At 59.9% G+C, this 20,657-nt stretch overlaps 1 protein-coding gene across 1 annotated transcript; it reads left to right on the top strand.

The window, feature by feature from the left end:
• The first annotated feature begins 231 nt into the window (after positions 1 to 231).
• GMPPA (GDP-mannose pyrophosphorylase A) lies at positions 232 to 19,776 on the top strand. Its single transcript, XM_029074351.2, has 13 exons — positions 232 to 315; positions 4,510 to 4,558; positions 6,007 to 6,104; positions 7,453 to 7,556; positions 9,224 to 9,410; positions 10,280 to 10,339; positions 14,129 to 14,250; positions 15,667 to 15,801; positions 16,715 to 16,812; positions 17,942 to 17,988; positions 18,071 to 18,163; positions 18,457 to 18,625; positions 19,362 to 19,776. The coding sequence occupies exons 2-13, from the start codon at positions 4,519 to 4,521 to the stop codon at positions 19,460 to 19,462; spliced, it is 1,254 nt and encodes a 417-aa protein (XP_028930184.1). The 5' UTR covers positions 232 to 315; positions 4,510 to 4,518; the 3' UTR covers positions 19,463 to 19,776.
• The last annotated feature ends 881 nt before the right edge of the window (positions 19,777 to 20,657 follow it).

A 20,657-nucleotide genomic window follows, 5' to 3' on the forward strand; every position in this document is an offset into this window, starting at 1 on the left:
TGGCTCCCGGCCCCTCCAGGCCCCGCCCCCTCCTCTGACGTAACCCCGTCCCCTGGTTTCCCTGGCTCCCGGCCCCTCCCGGCCCCGCCCCCTCCTCTGACGTAACCCCGTCCCCTGGTTTCCATGGCTCCCGGCCCCTCCTCCCTGGGCCCCGCCCCCCGAGGGGGGGGCCGGCCGCAGGAGGCGCCTGAACTACATTTCCCGAGATGCCTTTCGGGCCGGCTCTCGCGAGACGTGGAGGGTCCGGGAGAGGGGAGGGGGGGAGGGGAGGCCGGACGTGTCCGGAAGTCGGGTCCGGAGCCGGCCAACTGCAAGGTAGCGGCGGTGGGGGAGGGGGCGGCCAGGCCTCCGTGACCTTCGACCCCGCGACCCCGCCACCCCGCCACCCGCGGGTTTTCCCCCCATCCCTACGGAAGCGGCGGGGCCCAGTGGCCAGAGCCCGGGCTGGGCAGTCGGAGGTCCTGGGTTCGAATCCCGCCTCTGCCCCTTGGGTGACTGTGGGCCAGGCACTTCTCTGGGCCTCAGTGACCTCGTCTGCCAAATGGGGATGAAGACCGGGAGCCCCAACGGGGGACGACCTGATTCCCCTGGGTCTCCCCCAGCGCTTAGAACGGTGCTCGGCACGTAGGAAGCGCTTAACAAATACCAACGTTATTATTATTATTGTGGGTAAGTCACTTCGCTGGGCCTCAGTGACCTCGTCTGCAAAATGGGGGTGAAGACTGGGAGCCCCACAGGGGACAACCTGATGATCTGGTATCTCCCCCAGCGCTTAGAACAGTGCTCTGCACATAGGAAGCGCTTAAGAAATACCACCGTTAGTATTGTTATTATTATTGTGGGCAAGTCACTTTACTGGGCCTCAGTTCCCTCGTCTGCAAGATGGGGATGAAGACTGGGAGCCTCACGGGGGACGACCTGCTGACCCTGTATCTCCCCCAGCGCTTAGAACAGTGCTCTGCACAGAGTAAGCGCCTTACAAATACCAACATGATTATTATCCCTGCTCCACCAGCTGACGTCTGTGGCTCGGCTTCCCCCTGGGGTGGGAATGGGGGGTGTCTCTCTGGGGTTCTAATAATAATGTTGGTATTTGTTAAGCGCTTACTATGTGCCAAGCACTGTTCTAAGCGCTGGGGGAGGTACAGGGTCATCAGGTCGTCCCACGTGAGGCTCCCGGTCTTCATCCCCATTTTCCAGATGAGGGCACTGAGGCCCAGAGAAGTGATGTGATTTGCCCATAATAATAATAATAATAATGTGGGTATTTGTTAAGTGCTTCCTATATGCAGAGCACCGTTCTAAGCGCCGCGGTAGATACGGGGTCATCAGGTTGTCCATCGTGAGGCTCCCAGTCTTCATCCCCATTTTCCAGATGAGGTCACTGAGGCCCAGAGAAGTGAATTGACTTGCCCACAGCCCCACAGCTGACAGGTGGCAGAGGCTGGATTAGAACCCATGACCCCTGACTCCCAAGGCTGGGATCTTGCCACTGAACAGAGGGGTCTCTCCAGAGTGAGGGGTCTCTCTGCAATTGGGGGTTTCTTTGGGGTCGGGGTCTCTCTGGGATTGGGGGTCTCTGCAATTGGGGATCTCTCCGGGATTGGGATCTCTCAGGAATCAGGGGTCTCTTTGGGGTCGGAGTCTCCCTGGGATTGGGGTCTTTAATGGTATTTGTTAAGCGCTTACTATGTGCGGAGCACTGTTCTAAGCACTGGGGGAGATACGGGGTCATCAGATTACCCCACATGGGGCTCACATCTTTTAATCCCCATTTTTACAGATAAGGTCACTGAGGCCCAGAGAAGTGAAGTGACTTGCCCAAGGTCACACAGCAGACAAGGGGCGGAGTCGGGATTAGAACCCATGACCTCTGACTCCCAAGCCCAGGTTCTTGCCACTAAGCCAGGCTGTTAGGAGGGAGGGGGTCCCTCTGGGGTCGGGGTCTCTCTGGAGTCGGGGTCTCCCAGGGATCAAGGCCTCTCCAGAGTGGGGGGGTCTCTCTGGGGTTGGGGTCTCTCTGGAATTAGGGGTCACTCCTGGGTCGGGCTCTCCCAGGGATTGGGGTCTTTCAGGAGTGAGGGGTCTCTCTGAGGTCGGGTCTCTCTAGGATTGGGGTCTCTCAGGAGTTAGGGGTCTCTTTGGAATTGGAGATCTCTTTGGGATTGGGGGTTCTCTCTGGAATTAGGGGGTCTCTCTGGGGTCGGGGTCTCCCAGGGAGATCAGGGTCTCTCAGAGTGAGGGAACTCTCTGGGATTGAGGTCTCTCTGGAATTAGGGGTCTCTCTGGGGTCAGAGTCTCTCTCGGTTTGGGGTCTCTGGGGTTGGAGTCACCCAGGGATCAGGGTCTCTCCAGAGTGAGGGGGTCCCTCTGGGGTCAGGGTCTCCCCGGGATCGGGGTCCCGCAGGAGTTAGGGGTCTCTCAGGGGTTGGGGGGGGGGTCTCTCTGGAATTAGGGGTCTCTCTGGGGTCAGGGTCTCTCCAGAGTGAGGGGGTCTCCCTGGAGTCGGAATCTCTCAGGAGTTAGGGGTCTCTCGGGGATCAGGGTTTCCCTGGAATTGGGGGGTCTGTCTCCGGTCGGGGTCTCTTGGGTTTAGGGATCTCTGGGATTGGGGGTCTTTCCGAGATGGATCGGGGTCTCTGGGCTCGATATCTCAGTGATTGGGGTCTCTCTGGGATTGAAGTCTCTTGGAGAAGCAGCTTGGTTTAGTGGGTAGGGCCTGGGAGGCCCAGAGACCTGGGTTCTAATCCCGGCTCCGCCACTTATCTGCTGGGTGACCTTGGGCCAGTCACTTCGCTGCTCTGGGGCTCAATTCCCTCATCTGGAAAATGGGGATTAAGAGTGTTAGCTCCATTTAATAATTTTTGTTGGTATTTGTTAAGCGCTTACTATGTGCCGAGCACTGTTCTAAGCACTGGGGTAGACATAGGGGAATCAGGTCGTCCCACGTGGGGCTCACCGTCTTCATCTCCATTTTACAGATGAGGGAACTGAGGCCCAGAGAAGTGAAGTGACTCGCCCACAGTCACACAGCCGACAAGTGGCAGAGCTGGGATTCGAACTCATGAGCCCTGACTCCAAAGCCCGGGCTCTTTCCACTGAGCCACGCTGGTATTTGTTAAGCGCTTACTATGTGCAGAGTACTGTTTTAAGCGCTGGGATGGGTACAGGGTAATCAGGTTGTCCCACGTGAGGCTCCCGGTCTTCATCCCCATTTTCCAGATGAGGTCACTGAGGCCCAGAGAAGTGAAGTGACTTGCCCACGGTCACACAGCTGACAGGGGGGCGCAGCCGGGATTCGAACCCATGACCTCGGACTCCCAAGCCCGGGCTCTTTCCACTGAGCCCCACTACTTCTCAATAAGTTAAATAAGAAGTTAACGATGGTATTTGTTAAGCACTTACTGTGTGCTAAACACTGGGGTAGATTCATTCATTCAATCGTATTTATTGAGCACTTACTGTGTGCAGAGCACCGTATTAATAATAATGATGATGGGATCCGTTAAGCACTTACTAAGTGCCAAACGCTGTTCTAAGCACTGGGGTAGATACAAGGTAGTCAGGTAGAGAAGCAGCGTGGCTCAGTGGTAAGAGCATGGGCTTTGGAGTCAGAGATCATGTGTTCAAATCCCTGCTCGGCCACTTGTCAGCTGTGTGACTTTGGGCAAGTCACTTCACTTCTCGGGGCCTCAGTTCCCTCATCTGGAAAATGGGGATGAAGACTGGGAGCCCCACGGGGGACAGCCTGATCCCCCTGTGTCTACCCCAGCGCTTAGAACGGTGCTCTGCACTTAGTAAGCGCTTAACAAATACCAACATTATTATTATTATCTCTCTGGAGTCGGGGGGTCTCTCTGGGATCGAAGTCTCTCCCGGGCTGGGTGTCTCTGGGATCGATAGCTCAGTGGTCGGGCTCTCTCTGGGATCACCGTCTCTCTGGGATTGGTGTCCGTTAAGCGCCTACTACGTGCCGAGCACCGTTCTAAGCGCTGGGGTAGATACAGGGTCATCAGGTTGTCCCACGTGGGGCTCACGGTTAATCCCCATTTTACAGATGAGATCACTGAGGCCCAGAGAAGTGAAGTGACTCGCCCACAGTCACCCAGCCGACGAGTGGCAGAGCCAGGAGTCGAACCCGTGACCCCCGACTCCGAAGCCCGGGCTCTTTCCACTGAGCCACGCTGCTTCTCCGTGCGATCAGGATCCCCCGGACCGGGGTCAGGGATCCGTAACGGATCGGGTTCTGACTGGGTCTCGGTGGAAAGAGCCCGGGTTTGGGAGTCAGAGGTCATGGGTTCGAATCCCGACTCCGCCACCTGTCAGCTGGGTGACTGTGGGCAAGTCTCCTCTCTGGGCCTCAGTTCCCTCATCTGTCAAATGGGGATGAAGACTGGGAGCCTCACGATGGACAACCTGATGACCCCGTATCTACCGCGGCGCTTAGAACGGTGCTCTGCACATAGGAAGCGCTTAACAAATACCAACATGATTATTCCCGGGGCTCAGGCGCTGACGATGCTGAAAGCCGTGATCCTCATCGGGGGACCCCAGAAGGGTGAGGACTCCCCGGACCCCTTTGTCCCCCGAGCCCCTCGTCCCCTCCCTGCCCACGAGTCATTCATTCAGCCGTCTCTCTCCAGCGCCTGATGTGTGCGGAGCACCGTCCCGGGCGCTTGGAAAATCCAATGCAGCGATAAAGAGAGACGATCGCTGCCCGCAACGGGCTCCAGGTCGAGAGGCGGGGAGACAGTAAGGAGGCGTCGATATAAATAAATAGAATTGTAGATATATATACCTGGATACGTAAGTGGTGTGGGGCGGAGAGGAGGAGCCGAGGAGAAGGGGGGCTCAGTCCGGGAAGGCCTCCCGGAGGAGGTGACCTCTCAGGAGGGCTCGGAAGGGGGGAAGAGAGTGAGTTTGGTGGATTTGAGGAGGGAGGGCGTCCGGGACGGCGGCGGGACGGGGGCCGGGCGAGCCGGAGGCCCGGGGAGGAGGCGAGCGGCGGCGGAGGAGCGGAGCGTGCGGCCCGGGACGGAGGAGGACGGAAGGGAGGGGAGGGAGGACGGGGCCGGGGCGTGGGGGGGCTTTAAAGCCGACGGTGAGGAGTTTTTGTCTGATACGGAGGTGGATGGGCAACCGCTGGAGAATTTTGAGGAAGAGGGGGTGACGAGCCCCGAACGTTTCTGTAGAAATGATCCTCGGACGTGCTTACTGTGCGTGGAGCGCTGTCCTAAGCACTTGGGAGAGCACGATATAACAGGAAACAGACACCTTCCCTGCCCACAGTGAGTTCACAGTCTAAAGTGGGGAACGGATAGTAATAGAAATAAATGACAGATACACCGTAAGCCCGTCAGACGGCAGGGGCCGTCTCCATCTGTTGCCGACTTGTCCATTCCAAGCGCTTAGTCCAGTGCCCTGCACATAGTAAGCGCTCGATAAATGCTATTGAATGAAATACACGGACATTCGTGCCGTGGGGCTGAGGGGGGGGAGGAAGAAAGGGAGCGAGTCAGGCTGACGCAGAAGGGAGCGGGAGGAGAGGAGAGGAGGGCGCGGGCAGGGAAGGCCTCCGGGGGGAGGCGGGCTTTCAGTAAGTAGGGGAGAGCCGACGTCCGTCGGGCACGGAGAGGGAGGGCGTTGCGGGCCAGGGGTCGGAGGCGGCGGGATGGGCGAGACGGAGGGGCGGGGAGGAGGTCGGCGCGAGAGGAGCGGAGCGTGCGGGCCGGGCAGGAGGAGGAGGAGGAGGAGGAGGAGAGCGGCCGGGGGAGGGAAAAGGGGGCGACCCGATGGACGCCTTTAAAGCCGACGGTGACGAGTTTCTTTTTTGAAGCATTTTGTTGGACGAGTCGCCCCGGGTTCCCGCGAGCCCCGTCCCACAGTCCCTCTCCCCCCGACGCGACCCCCAGCCCCCCTCCCCGACCTCCGACCCTGCCGCTTTTCCCCGCAATGGGCCGGGAGGGGACTCAGGAAGAGCGCCCGCCCCGTTCCCCCTCCCTCCAGGGACGCGATTCCGACCTCTCTCCTTCGAAGTGCCGAAGCCTCTGTTCCCGGTGGCTGGAGTCCCCATGATCCAGCACCACATCGAGGCCTGTGCTCAGGTAAGCGCCTCTCCCGCTCCCCTCCGCCCCCGTGGCCCGCTCCCCGGGGAGGGGAAGGGAAACCGAGGCCCAGATGGAGGCGGGCAAGCCGGGCGACACGGGATTAAAGCCCGAGAGTCCCGACTTCCCCTCTGGCCGCCGGGGAGGGGGGCCGTTCCTCCGTGGGCCAAGTGAGGAGGCGTCTAGATGGAAGATTTCCGTCTTTCCCGGCTTTCCGTCTCTCCCGGCGGCTCTGCCGAGCTCCGGGGGGTGAGGAAGGGAACACCGCCGGCCTGCTGCCTCCCTCCGTCCATCACACTGGCTCCCACACACCCTCCCTCTGTCCCCCAGCAGCCTCCGTCCCCTTCTTTTTTTAAAAGGGTATTTCTGAAGCGCTCACTGTGTGCCACTCATTCATTCGTTCGGATTTATTGAGCGCTTGCGGCGCGCAGAGCCCTGTACTAAGCGCTTGAAAAGTACAGTTCGGCAACAAAGGGAGAGAATCCCTGCCCGCAACAGGCACACAGTCTGAAAGGGGGGGAGACGGGCATCAGTAGCATCAATATTAATAGAATTATATATATAAGAATAAGTAAACAGGCATTAATGTAAATAAGTAAAATTATAGATCTAGATATATAGACCAGCGGTGTGGGGCGGGGAGGGGGGCAGAGCAGAGGGAGGGAGTCGGGGCGATGCGGAGGGGAAGGGGAGCGGAGGAAAAGGGGGGCTCAGTCTGGGAAGGCCTCCTGGAGGAGGCGACCCTTCAGGAGGGCTCTGAGGGGGCGGGGGGGTGATGGTTCGGCGGATTTGAGGAGGGAGGGCGTTCCGGGCCGGAGGTGGGACGTGGGCCGGGGGTCGACGGCGCTTCCTAATGGAAGGAGCCCGGGCCCGGGAGTCGGAGGACCTGGGTGCTAATCCTGGCTCTGCCCCGTGTCTGCCGCGTGACCTCGGCCAAGTCACTCGGCACCTCCAGGCGTCCCTTACCCCGTCGGTAAGGTGAGGGGTTAGATCCCACTCCCTCCTACTTAGGCTCGCGAGCCCCGCGGGGGCCAGGGACTGTGTCCACCCCGATTCACCTGTAGCCACCCCAGGGCTTAGAACAGTGCTCGGCACAGAGTGAGCGCTTAACAAGTACCAGAATCCTCATCATTATGATCGTAGTTACCGAGCGCCGGGGATACGGTCATCCATGCTGCGGATTCCACGTCCCAGCCCACAACCTCCTTGCTCCGTGTACGTGCCCGCCTCCGCGGATCCATCTCCCTCCCCACCCAAGGGGTGCCCCGGACCCCTTCGGGGTGGGGGGGGGTCCGACCCGCGCCTTCCGTGTTTTTCCCCCCCCCCCGCGTCGTCCCGTGGCCCCCAGGTGCCAGGATTGCAGGAAATCCTGCTGATTGGATTCTACCAGCCGGATGAGGCTCTCAGTCGCTTTCTGGCCGGCGCCCAGAGGGAGTTCAACATCCCCATCAGGTGGGTGGCGGGGCCGGGGGGTAGGGAGGGAGAGGGTCTCGGCACCCGGGGCGCGGGGTCAGGGTGGCTCGGTGGAAAGAGCCCGGGCTCGGGAGTCGGAGATCATGGGTTCGAATCCCGGCTCTGCCCCTTGTCAGCTGGGTGAGTGTGGGCGAGTCACTTCACTTCTCTGGGCCGCAGTGACCTCGTCCGTCAAATGGGGATGAAGACCGGGAGCCTCACGGTGAACAACCCGACGACCCCGTAACCACCCCAGCGCTTAGAACAGTGCTCTGCACGGAGTAAGCGCTTAACAAATACCAACGTTATTATTGTTATTATCCTTATTGGTCCTGGGCTGGCGGTCTCAGTGAATGCCGAGAAGCAGCGCGGCGCAGTGGACGGGCCGAAGGACCTGGGTTCTGATTCCGGCTCTGCCACTTGTCTGCTGTAGGACCTTGAGCAAGTCACTTCTCTGGGCCTCAGTTTCCTCATCTGGAAAATGGGGAGGAAGACTGTGAGCCTCATGTGGGACCGGAACGGGGTCCAACCTAACTAGCTTGTATCTCCCCAGGCACTTAATACAGTGCCTGGCACAGAGTAAGGGCTTAATAATGATAATAATAATAATAATGTTGGTATTTGTTAAGCGCTTACTCCGTGCCGAGCACTGTTCTAAGCGCTGGGGTAGACACAGGGGAATCGGGTTGTCCCACGTGGGGCTCACAGTCTTCATCCCCACTTTACAGATGAGGTAACTGAGGCACCGAGAAGTGAAGTGACTTGCCCAAAGTCACACAGCCGACAAGTGGCCGAGCCGGGATTCGAACCCGTGACCTCTGACTCCAAAGCCCGGGCTCTTTCCACTGAGCCACGCTGCTTCTCGATACCATTAAAAACAAAGGATCCCCTGGAGTCCAGCGGGGATGGAGTCTCTGCCCGAATAATAATAATAACTGTAGTATTTGTTAAGCACTTACTATGTGCCAGGCGCTGTACTGAGCACGCGGGTGGGTACAAGCAAATCCCATCGGATGCAGTCCCTGTCCCTCGTGGGACTGACAGTCTCAATCCCGTTTTGCAGATGAGGTAACTGAGGCCCAGAGAAGTGAAGCGACTTGCCCAAGGTCACACAGCAGGCAAGTGGAGGAAGGAAGGAGGGAGGGAAGGAGGAAGGTAGGCAGGCAGCGGGCTCACGGGGCACACTTGGAGCGCGTGGCTTAGTGGATGGAGCCCGGGCTCGGGAGCCAGAGGTTGCGGGTTCTAATCCCGGCTCCACCACCTGTCCGCTGTGTGACTGTGGGCAAGTCACTTCACTTCTCCGTGCCTCAGTGACCTCCTCTGTCAAAGGAGGATGAAGACTGGGAGCCCCACGTGGGACGACCCGACGACCTCGTACCTCCCCCAGCGCTTAAAACAGCGCTCGGCACAGAGTAAGCGCTCAACGGATACCGGCATCGTCATTATTGTTATATCCTGGCTCCAGCACTTTGCTGCGTGACCTCGGGCAAGTCACTTCACGGCCCTGGGCCTCGGTTCCTTCATCAGGGATGAAGACTGGGAGCCCCTCATGGGACAGGGACCGTGGCCAACCCGATTCCCTTGTATCCACCCCAGCGCTTAGTACAGTGCCTGCCACAGAGTAAGCACTCAATAAGTACCGTTGTTGTTGTGGTGGTGGTTATTAGGTACTTGCAAGAGTTTGCCCCGTTGGGCACGGGCGGGGGCCTCTACCATTTTCGGGACCAGATCCTAGCCGGTGGCCCCGAGGCCTTCTTCGTGCTCAACGCCGACGTCTGCTCCGACTTCCCCCTGGCCGCCATGTTGGCGGCCCACCGGGCCCGGCCCCGCCCCTTCCTCCTGCTGGGGACCACGGTGAGGGCTGGGGGGGGGCCGGGGGGGCCGGGGGGTGGGGGGGTCCCCCCCGGGGAGGGTTTCGGGCAGCGTTCCCCCTCGTCGATACTTCATCCCAGCCCCGTTCATCCCGCTGCCCTCAGGAAGCCGGGGGGGAGTCTTCGGGAGACCGTCGATCGGTCAGTGGTGGCTTTTGAGTACGTACTGTGTGCAGAGCACTGTTCTGAGCACTTGGGAGGGTACAGTAGACTCGGGAGAGGGCGAAAATGTTAGCAGACGCCATCCCCGCCCTCGGGTTAGTAGTAGTAGTAGTCAGTATTTATTGAGCGCTTACTGTGTGCAGAGCACTGTACTAAGCGCTTGGAACGAACAAGTCGGCAACAGATAGAGATGGACGGCCTACTAGGTGCGGAGCACTGGACTGAGCGTTTGGCGGAATTAGGACACCTGATCCCTGCCCTCCAGGAGCTGACTGTCTTCAGCGTGGCTCAGCGGAAGGGGCCCGGGCTTAGGAGTCAGAGGTCATGGGTTCTAATCCCGGCTCCGCCGCTTGTCAGCTGTGTGACTTTGGGCAAGTCGCTTCACTTCTCTGGGCCTCAGTGACCTCATCTGGAAAATGGGGATTAAGACTGTGAGCCCCCCATGGGACAGCCCGATTCCCCTGTATCTCCCCCAGTGCTTAGAACAGTGCTCGGCACATAGTAAGCACTTAACAGATACCAACGTTATTATTCTGGGTGCAGAGCACTGGTGTTGATGGTATTTGTTAAGCGCTTACTGTGTGCGAAGCACCGTTCTGAGCGCTTGGGAGCAGCTGGCGAGCAGTAGGGAGGGAGGGTCAGCCGGACCTTTCTCGCACCTGATTCCCCACTGTGGTGTCCTTCCCTCAGGCTAACAGGACGCAGTCCCTCAACTACGGCTGCATGGCGGCCGACCCCGACACCCATGAGGTGAGCCCCGTCCCCTCCCCCTCGACGCCCCCGTGCCCATCTCCCCCTTTTCCGGACCCCCCGGTGCCCAGCGGGGACCAAAGGAACGACCCCTCCGCCTCCCGACCCCCGCCGAAGCCGACCCTGCCCCGGAGGGGTCATTTAGCCTTCCCGGGCCTCTCCACCCCGGAAACAAACCGGGGCCGAAGACTCGGAATCCGGCCTGTCCACGCCTGCCTCCGCCCGATACCCGGCCCGGTCTGACCCAGTCCTTTCCTGCCCCGACCCAGAACCCGGCCCAGTCTGCCCCAGTCCACTCCTGCTTCTGTCCCAGGACCGGGCCCGGCCGTGACCCCCTCGCCCCGGCCCGCCCCGGTCCCCACCTGCCTCTGGCCCAGTCCGCCCCAGTCTCCGCCGGTCTCTAACCCAGAACTCGGCCCGGTCCACCCCAGTTCCCTCTCTGCCCCTGACCCAGAACCCATCTTGGTCCACCCCGCCTGCCCCTGGCCCAGAACCTGGTCCGCCCCGTCCCCGGCCCCACCTGCCTCTGGCCGGACCCCGGCCCAGTCTGATCCAGTCCCTTCCAGCCCCGACCAAGAACCTGGCCCCGTCTGCCCCACTCCCCTCCTGCCTCTGACCCAGAGCCCAGCCCAGTCCTGCCCAGTCCTCCCCAGTCCTCCCCAGTCCTCGTCTGCCCCTGACCAAGAACCTGGCCCAGTCTGCCCCACTCCCCTCTTCCCTCTGACCCAGAGCCCAGCCCTGCCCAGTCCTCCCCAGTCCTGCCCAGTCCTCCCCAGTCCCTGTCTGCCCCGACCCAGAACCCGGCCTGGTCCACCCCAGTCTCTGCCCACCTCTAACCCAGAACCTGCTCGGTCCACCCCAGTCGCCGCTTGCCCCTGGCCCAGAGCCCGGCCCGCTCTCCCCCGTCCCCGCCTGCCCCTGGCCCAGAACCAGCCCAGTTCGCCCCAGTCCCATCCTGCCTCGATCCAGAGCCCGATCCAGTCCGACCCAGTCCCCCCCCTTCCCCTGGTCCGTAACCCGGCACTGGGCTACGGTGGACGCGACCCGAAAGTTACGCCGAGGCGCTGCTGGGAGTCCTAGTCCCAGGAATCTGCGAAGTGACCACCCCCACTTTGAGACGCCCTTCAGGGGAGCCCCAAGTCCCCCCTTGAGACCCTCACCCAGCGGTGGCCACGGTGGGCGGATCATGGCTCAGCGGAAAGAGCTCGGGCTTTGGAGTCGGAAGTCATGGGTTCGAATCCCCGCCCGGCCATTTGTCAGCTGTGTGACTTTGGGCAAGTCACTTCACTTCTCGGTGCCTCAGTTCCCTCATCTGTAAAATGGGGATTAAGACTGTGAGCCCCACGTGGGACAACCGGACTCCCTTGTGTCTACCCCAGCGCTTAGAACAGTGCTCGGCACATAGTAAGCGCTTAACAGATACCAACATAAATACCAACATGAGTCATGGGTTCGAATCTCTGCTCTGCCACTTAGCTGTGTGACTGTGGGCGAGACGCTTAACTTCTCTGTGCCTCAGTTACCTCATCTGTCAAATGGGGATGAAGACTGTGAGCCCTACGTGGGACAACCTGATGACCCTGTATCTCCCCCGGCGCTTAGAACGGTGCTCGGCACATAGTAAGCGCTTAACAGATACCAACATCATCATTAAACCCGGCCCCAACCGGTCGGCTTTCGCCCAGCGGGCTGCAGTGCGGTGATTCAGTCGATGGATCGATCCATCGGGGGTATTTATTGAGCGCTTACTGTGGGTTGAGCGCTGTACTAAGCCCTTGTGAGAGTCCAATACAGCAGAGCTAGCTGGTAGACACCTTCCCTGCCCGTAACGGGCTTAGAGTCTAAAGGGAGAGATGGACATTGATGTAAATAAATAATATATATTCAATAATTGAAAGAAACATACGTAGGTACTCTGGAGGTGGGGCGAATGTCAAGAGCCCAAAGGGCACAGATCCAAATAATAATGATGATGATGATGATGTTGGTATTTATTAAGCGCTTACTATGGGCAGAGCACTGTTCTAAGCGCTGGGGGGGGGAGATACAGGGTCATCGGGTCGTCCCACGTGAGGCTCACAGTCTTAATACCCATTTTACAGATGAGGGAACTGAGGCCCAGAGAAGGGAAGTGACTCGCCCACAGTCACACAGCTGACAAGCGGCGGATCTGGGATTCGAACCCATGACCTCTGGCTAAGTAGACATAGAAGGGAGAGGGAGCTGGGGAAAAGAGAAGCGGCATGCACAGAGAAGCAACGTGGCTTAATGGAAAGAGCCCGGGCTTGGGAGTCAGAGGTCGTGGGTTCGAATCCCGGCTCCGCCGCTTGTCAGCTGTGGGACCCTGGGCAGGTCACTTCACTTCTCTGTGCCTCAGTGACCTCATCTGTAAAAATGGGGATTTAAAAATATGAGCCCCGGGCGGGACAGCCTGATGACCCCGTAACTACCCCAGCGCTCAGAACAGCGCTCTGCACATAGTAAGCGCTTAACAAATACCATCAGGATTAAAAGAGGGCCTAATCCGGGAAGGCCTCTTGGAGGAGACGTGACTTTAATCACGCTTTGAAGGTGGGGAGAGAGTCTGGTGTATGTGGAGGAGGAGGGGACTCCAGGGTAGGGGGCTAGGGATTCAGAGAGGCAGCATGGTGTAGTAGATAGAGCCCGGGCTTGGGAGTCAGAAGATCTTGGGTTCTAATCCCGGCTCCGCCACCTGTCTGCTGTGTGACCTTGGGCAAGTCACTGTGGCTCAGTGGAAAGAGCCCGGGCTTGGGAGTCAGAAGTCATGGGTTCGAATCCCGGCTCTGCCGCTTGGCAGCCGTGGGACTCTGGGCAAGTCACTTCTCAGGGCCTCAGTTCCCTCATCTGTCAAATGGGGATGAAGACTGGGAGCCTCATATGGGACAACCTGATGACCCTGTATCTCCCCCAGCGCTTAGAACGGTGCTCTGCACAGAGTAAGCGCTTCACAAATACCAACATTATTACTTGACTGCTCTGGGCCTCAGATACCTCATCTGGAAAATGGGGATTAAGACTCAGGTGGGACGGGGACTGCGTCTAACCCGATTTGCTTGAATCCACCCACGCCTCATTCATTCAGTAGTATTAATTGAGCACTTACTATGTGTAGAGCACTGTACTAAGCGCTTGGAATGGACAGTTTGGCAACAGATAGACACCATCCCTGCCCGACGACGGGCTTACAGTCTAATCGGGGGAGGCGGACGGACAAAAGCAAGACAACATTATCACGATAAATAGAATCAAGGGGATGGACACCTCATTAACGAAATAAATAGGGGAATAAAAATATATACCGAGGAACCGTTAGGGATTTTTAATCAGAGAAACGACTTAGGACAGTGCCTGGCACAAAGTGAGCCAAAGAGAAGCAGCGTGGCTAGAGAAGCAGCGTGGCTCAGTGGAAAGAGCACGGGCTTTGGAGTCAGGGCTCATGAGTTCGAATCCCAGCTCTGCCGCTTAGCTGTGGGACTGTGGGCGAGTCACTTCACTTCTCTGGGCCTCAGTTCCCTCATCTGTAAAATGGGGATGAAGACTGTGAGCCCCACGTGGGACGACCTGATTCCCCTGTGTCTACCCCAGCTCTTAGAACAGTGCTCTGCACGTAGTAAGCGCTTAACAAATACCAACGTTATTATTATTAAGTGAGCGCTTAAATAGGATTATTGTTATTAATAAAAATAATAATAAGACCTCCCCCCAGGTCAGGCCTGCCCGATGAGCAGAGGCCTTTCCTGCCCCCGAGCCCTAACTGTGCCCTCCCAGGTCCTTCACTACGTGGAGAAGCCGAGCACGTTCGTCAGCGACATCATCAACTGCGGCATCTATCTCTTCTCTCCCGAGGCCCTACAGCCCCTGGGAGACGTCTTGCAGAACAATCAGCTGCAGTGAGACCCCCCCCCCTCGCCCCCCGCTTTCTCGGGAACCCCTCACGCCCCGCGGGACCCCCTCCCCGACCCCCAAATTCTCGCTCCCGGTGTCTGCTCTCGTGCCGTCTGAGGGCTAAAGGCCGCGGTAGGTAAGGAACGGATCAGGTGAGGCCCAGTCCTCTTCCCCATGACGGACATTCCATCCAGCGCGGCTCAGTGGAACGAGCCCGGAGTCAGAGGTCGTGGGTTCTAATCCGGCCTCTGCCGCTTGTCAGCTGGGTGACCGTGGGCGAGTCACTTCACTTCTCTGGGCCTCAGTTTCCTCATCTGGAAAATGGGGATTAAGACTGGGAGCCCCACGTGGGACAATCTGATGACCCTGTATCTCCCCCAGCGCTTAGAACAGCGCTCTGCACCTAGTAAGCGCTTAACAGATACCAACATTATTATTTATTATTGACTCCCAGGCTCATGCTCTCTCTCCTGGATCCTTTCCGTGGGCATTCTGGGTCTGACTTCCTCCTGCCTCCTTGAGCATCCCGGGCCCGACTTCCTGCTACGTCCCTGGGCATTTGGGGTTTGACTCCCCGCTCCCTTCCTGGGTACTCTGGGTCCTACTTCCCGCTCCCTTCCTGGGCACTTTCATCTGACTCCTCGCTCCCTTCCAGGGCACGTTGGACCTGATTCTCCTCTTGCTCCCTGGGCATTCTAGGTCTGCCTCCCTTCTGCCTCCCTGGGTAACAATGTTGGTATTTGTTAAGCGCTTACTATGTGCAGAGCACTGTTCTAAGCGCTGGGGGAGATCCAGGGTCATCAGGTTGTCCCACGTGGGGCTCACAGTTTTTTAATCCCCATTTTACAGATGAGGTCACTGAGGCACAGAGGAGTGAAGTGACTCGCCCACAGTCCCACAGCTGACGAGGGGCAGAGCCGGGATTCGAACCCATGACCTCTGACTCCCAAGCCCGGGCTCTTGCCACTGAGCCACGCTGCTGCTCCTTTTGGGCCTGATTCCCCTCTGCCTCCCCGGGCACTCCGGGTCTGACCGCACACCCGATCCCGTCCACTGTGGCCATCCCGGACAGGACTCAGGAGACTCTGCTGGTTTGGGGGAGGTCCCCGAGCCCAGGGTCAGTAGGTGAGGTCCGGGATGTGTGTTGGTGAAGAAGCGGCGTGGCTCGGTGGAAAGAGCCTGGACTTGGGAGTCAGAGGTCATGGGTTCCAATCCTGGCTCTGCCACTCGTCAGCTGTGCGACTGTGGGCGAGTCACTTCACTTCTCTGGGCCTCAGTGACCTCAACTGTAAAATGGGGATTAAGACTGTGAGCCTCACGTGGGACAACCTGATTACCCCGTCAGTCTCCCCCAGCGCTTAGAACGGTGCTCTGCACATAGTCAGCGCTTAACAAATACCAACATCGTTATTTGTGTGCAGGGAGAAGGGTCTCGGAGTAGCGTGGCCGCGCGGCATGGTGAGCCTGGAGCAGGACGTGTTCACCGCCTTGGCTGGCCAAGGCCGACTCTTTCTGCACCTGACGCACGGTCTCTGGAGCCAGATCAAGTCCGCGGGGTAAGCCTGGGCCCGGGGGGTCTGGGGGAGCAGGGAGGGTCTGTGGAGCCAGAGCCAATCCCCCGGGGTACGGCTGGGCCTCGGACAGCCAGACCTGGGGGGTGGCTAGGGAGCTCCGTGGAGCCAGATCAGATTCTCAGAATAAGGCAGGGCCCGAGGGAGCTGGGCCCGTGGAGGCAGAGTCATTCATTCAGTCATATTTATCGAGCGCTTACTAGGTGCAGAGCACTGGACTGAGCGCTCGGAACGGACAGTTCGGCAACAGAGAGACAATCCCCGCCCATTGACGGGCTCACGGTCTGATCGGGGGAGACGGACAAAAACAAGACAACTTGATCACGATACGTAGAATCAAGGGGATGTATAGCTCATTAATGAAATCGAATCCGTGGGGTAAGCCCGGACCTGACAGGGGCTGGGCCCGGAGAAGCCGAGCCTGGGGGGGAGCCAGGGAGGTCTGTGGAGCCGGATGAGATTCTCAGAGTAAGGCAGGGCCCGAGGGAGCCGGGCCTGGGGGAGCTAGGGGGTGTCGGGGGAGCCGGGTCAAATCCCCGGGGCGAGATCGGGCCTGGGGGAGCCGACGGGGGCCGTCTCTGGAGCCGGAACGGATTCGCGGAGTAAGGCGGGGCCCGAGGGAACTGGGTGCTTAGGGAGCCGGGGTCCGGGGGAGCCGGGTCGAAACCGTGGGGAGAGGCTGGGTCCGGGGGAGCCGGGGAGCCGCTGCACGTTCGCAGAGTAAAGCTGGGCCTGGGGGAGCTGGAGGGTCTGGGAGAGCTGCGGGGGGCGTCTGTGGTGTCCGATAAGGGTTCAGATTCCGGGTTGGGAGGGAGGAGAAGGGTCTGGGGGGGGGGGGGCTGGGGGGAGCACCCCTCCCAGGTCCTACCCTCCCCTGCCGCCCCCCCCACCCCCGCAGCTCGGCCCTCTACGCCTCCCGCCTCTACCTGAGCCGCTACCAACACAGCCATCCCGAGCGTCTGGCTCAGGACTCTCCGACCGGGCCCCGCATCCGAGGTACTCATTCGATCCTATTCGCCGAGCGCTTACTGGGTGCAGAGCACCGTACAGAGGTACCCTCCGACCCCTCCGCCCCCGACGCCTCGCACCCGTCCCCCGGGTTCTCTTCCGACCACTCTTATCCATTCGTTCCATTGTATTTATTGAGCGCTCACTGTAATGATGATTACGGTGGTATTTGTTAGGCGCTTACTGTGTGCCCGGCCCTGTACTAAGCGCCGGAGTGGATACGAGCAAATTAGTTTGGACACAGTCCCCGTCCCACGTTTGGCTCACAGTCTCGATCCCCATTTCACAGATGAGGGAACTGAGAGCCAGAGAAGTGAAATGACTTCCCCAAGGTCACCCAGCAGACAAGTGGCAGAGCCGGGATTAGAACCCAGGTCCTTGGGACCCCCCGGGGCCGGGCTGTAGCCGCTAGGAGCGTTCAGTCGTGTTTATTGAGCGCTTACCGTGGGCAGATCACTGTACTAGAGAAGCAGCGTGGCTCAGTGGAAAGAGCCCGGGCTTTGGAGTCAGAGGTCATGGGTTCGAATCCCGGCTCTGCCGCTTGTCAGCTGTGTGACTGTGAGCAAGTCACTTAACTTCTCTGTGCTTTAGTTACCTCTCTGCAAAATGGGGATGAAGATTATGAGTCTCACGTGGGACAACCTGATCAGTGCTCTGCACATAGTAACAGCTTAACAAATACCAACATTATTATTACTAAGCTTTTCCGTTATGTCATCATGAGAAGCAGCGTGACTTAGTGGAAACGGCCCAGGCTTGGGACTCAGAGGTCGTGGGTTCTAATCCCGGCTCCGCCACTCGTCTGCTGTGTGACCTTGGGCAAGTCACTTCACTTCTCTAGCCCTCAGTTACCTCCTCTGTAAAAATGGGGGTTTAAAGACGTGAGCCGCACACGGGACGATCTGATGACCCTGTATCTACCCCAGCCCTTAGAACAGTGCTCGGCACATAGTAAGCGCTTAACGAATACCATCATCATTATTATTATTATTATTATCGTTGCGCCTCCCTCTCCCAAGCGCTTAGTAGAGTCCTCTGCACCCAGCGAGCGCTCAATAAACACAGACAGTTGATTGATCGATCGATTGATTGCCTCTTCCCCCGGCTCTGATTCCAGGAAATGTTTACATCCACCCGACAGCCAAGGTCGCGTCGTCGGCCGTGGTGAGCTCTGCGGGGGGCCGGGGAGGGGCCGGGGGAGCCCCCGGCTCCCCCGCCGACCTCTGACCCTCCTTTCTCCCCCCAGCTCGGTCCTAACGTGTCCATCGGGGAGGGAGTGACCGTAGGAGAGGGGGCCCGCGTGCGAGAGTCCATCGTGTTACACGGGGCGGCCCTGCAGGTATTCACTCGTTCAGTCGTGTCGAGGGAGCGCGTACCGTGTGCCGGGCACTGTGCTAAGCGCCCGGGAGGGTCCAGTATAACAATAAACGGTCACGTTCCCTGCCCACAACGAGCTTATAGTTGTGGGGTCAGGGGAGGGGGGCAGAAGGCCAGGCATTTGAGGGGAGAGGGGCCGGGGGCCGGGTAGAGCACCGAGGCGGTGGTGGGGCGAAGAGGGACGACGGTGATCCCGGTGGCTCCCCTGAGGCACCCCCTCCTCCCCACCCCCCCGCCCTCTCCCGCGTCCTGCAGGAGCACACGTGTGTGCTGAACAGCATCGTGGGCTGGGGAAGCAGCGTGGGCCGCTGGGCCCGGGTGGAGGGGACCCCCAGCGACCCCAACCCCAACGACCCCCACGCCCGCGTGGACAGCGAGAGCCTCTTTCGAGACGGGAAGCTGCTTCCCGCCATCACGATACTCGGTAGGCTGCCCGCCCGGGGTGGGGGCGGGAGGGCGAGGGGTGGTGGGGGGCTCCACCGGCTATATGGGGGTTTGGGGTCCTGGGGAGGTAGAGACTGACCCTCCCCTGTCTCTGCCCGCTCCCCCTTTCTCTGCCTGTTCTCCATGTCTCGCCCCCTCCCCTTGTCTCTGCCTGTTCCCCACATCTCTGCTTGCTCCCCGTGTCTCTGCCCATTCCTGGGGTCTCTGCCTGTGCCCTGCATCTCTGCCCATTACCCGCATCTCCGCCTGTGCCCTGCATCTCTGCCTGCTCCTCGTGTCTCTGCCTGCTCCCCGCATCTCTGTCTGCGCCCTGCATCTCTGCCTCCTCCCCGCGTGTCTGCCCACTCTCCTTGTCTCTGCCTGTTCCTTCTACCTCTCCCTGCTCCTCACGTCTCTGAATCTCTGCCTGCGCCCCGTGTCTCTGCCTGCTCCTCATCTCTGCCTGCTACCCACATCTCTGTCTGTCGTGCATCTCCGCCTGTGCCCTGCATCTCTGCCTGCTCCTCGTGTCTCTGCCTGCTCCTCGTGTCTCTGCCTGCGCCCCGCGTCTCCGCCTGCTCCCCATGTCCCTGCCTGCTCCTCGTGTCTCCGCCTGCATCCTGCATCTCTGTCTCCTCTCTGCGTCTCCACCTGCCCCTGCGTCTCTACCCGTGCCCTGCATCTCTGCCCGCTCGCGCGTCTCCGCCCGCTGCCCACATCTCCGTCGGTCCCCTCAGGTTGCCGGGTGCGGATCCCGGCCGAGGTCCTGATCCTCAACGCCATCGTTCTCCCGCACAAGGAGCTGAGCCGAAGCTTCACCAACCAGATCATCCTCTGACCCCTCACCCCCGCCCCCTCCCCCGTCCCCGAGGACCACCTGCGGACCCGAGGGGCCACCGGGCCCAGGCTGGGTGGGGGGAGCACCGGGCCCTGGGGGTGGGCAACCGAGTCAGGGCCCGCCCCCCCTCTATTAGCATTTAAATTGGAGTCGCGGCCCGCAGGCTCATGAATAATGAATCGGATTCCCGGCTCCGAGGTGACCCTCCGCCCCAGCTCCGCCTGACCCAGGCCTTGTGGGGAAGGGGAGTCGTCCGGATCGCCCCCCGCCCTCCTCCCCCCTCACCGAGAACATGCTCTCCAGAGATTTCTGTCTCTCGCTGTCTCTGTCGCTGTGGGCCAGGGGCGGGTTGGGGAGGGGGGGGCTCTCGGGGGTCCGAACGGCCGAGAGGGGCGATGGAATGAAGACCTCATTCGTTCACTGTCGTGTTTATTAAGCGCTCACTGGGTACGGAGCGCTGGATTAAGACCTTTTAGTCTCTTCCTCCCCGCCGCCTCTGCGAGACACCTCCCCTGGATCCTGTGTGACCTTGAGCGAGTCACTTCACTTCTCTGGGCCTCAGGTCCCTCATCTGGAAAATGGGGATGGAGACTGGGAGCCCCATCTGGGACGGGGACTGGGTCCAACCCGATTTGTTGTATCCACCCCGGCGCCTAGTACAGTGCCTGCCACATGGTAAGCCCTTAAATACCACAGTAATTATTAATTATTATCCCCCAGAGGGATGCAGCTCCCCCACCCCCCAAAGTCTCCGGGTCCTGAGGTCCTCCCGTGGCCCTTCTCCCCTCCACCCCCACCCAATATCTCGCGTTGGGTCCCTCGTCGCCCCCTCCCCAAACCTCCTCCACCCCCCTCCATCTGTGGGTGCCTCCACTGGAGCTGCTAATGATCGGAATCTGCTAATTGAGACGAATCTAATTACCCGCAGAGAACGGCGTCGGGGGGCGGCCCGGGCCTGGGCTGGGGTCGCTATGCCCGTAAATCCAGGACCCTCCCGTGGGGCGGTCACGGGGAGAAACCGGGCGGAGGGCTCGGGGAAATCAGGCCTCGACTCCCTCTCCGACCATCCCCACCGTCGCCGTGACCACCCAGATTGCCCCCGCCCTCTCCGCGGGGTGGTTTGGAGGGGGGGTCTGGGTTGGGGGATGGGGCAGGGGGCCGTGTCCCCCTGCCCTCCCTGTTCTGTGTGGGTGGT

Source organism: Ornithorhynchus anatinus, chromosome 1 (assembly GCF_004115215.2).
Source record: "Ornithorhynchus anatinus isolate Pmale09 chromosome 1, mOrnAna1.pri.v4, whole genome shotgun sequence".
Classification (NCBI taxonomy): Eukaryota; Metazoa; Chordata; class Mammalia; order Monotremata; family Ornithorhynchidae; genus Ornithorhynchus; species Ornithorhynchus anatinus.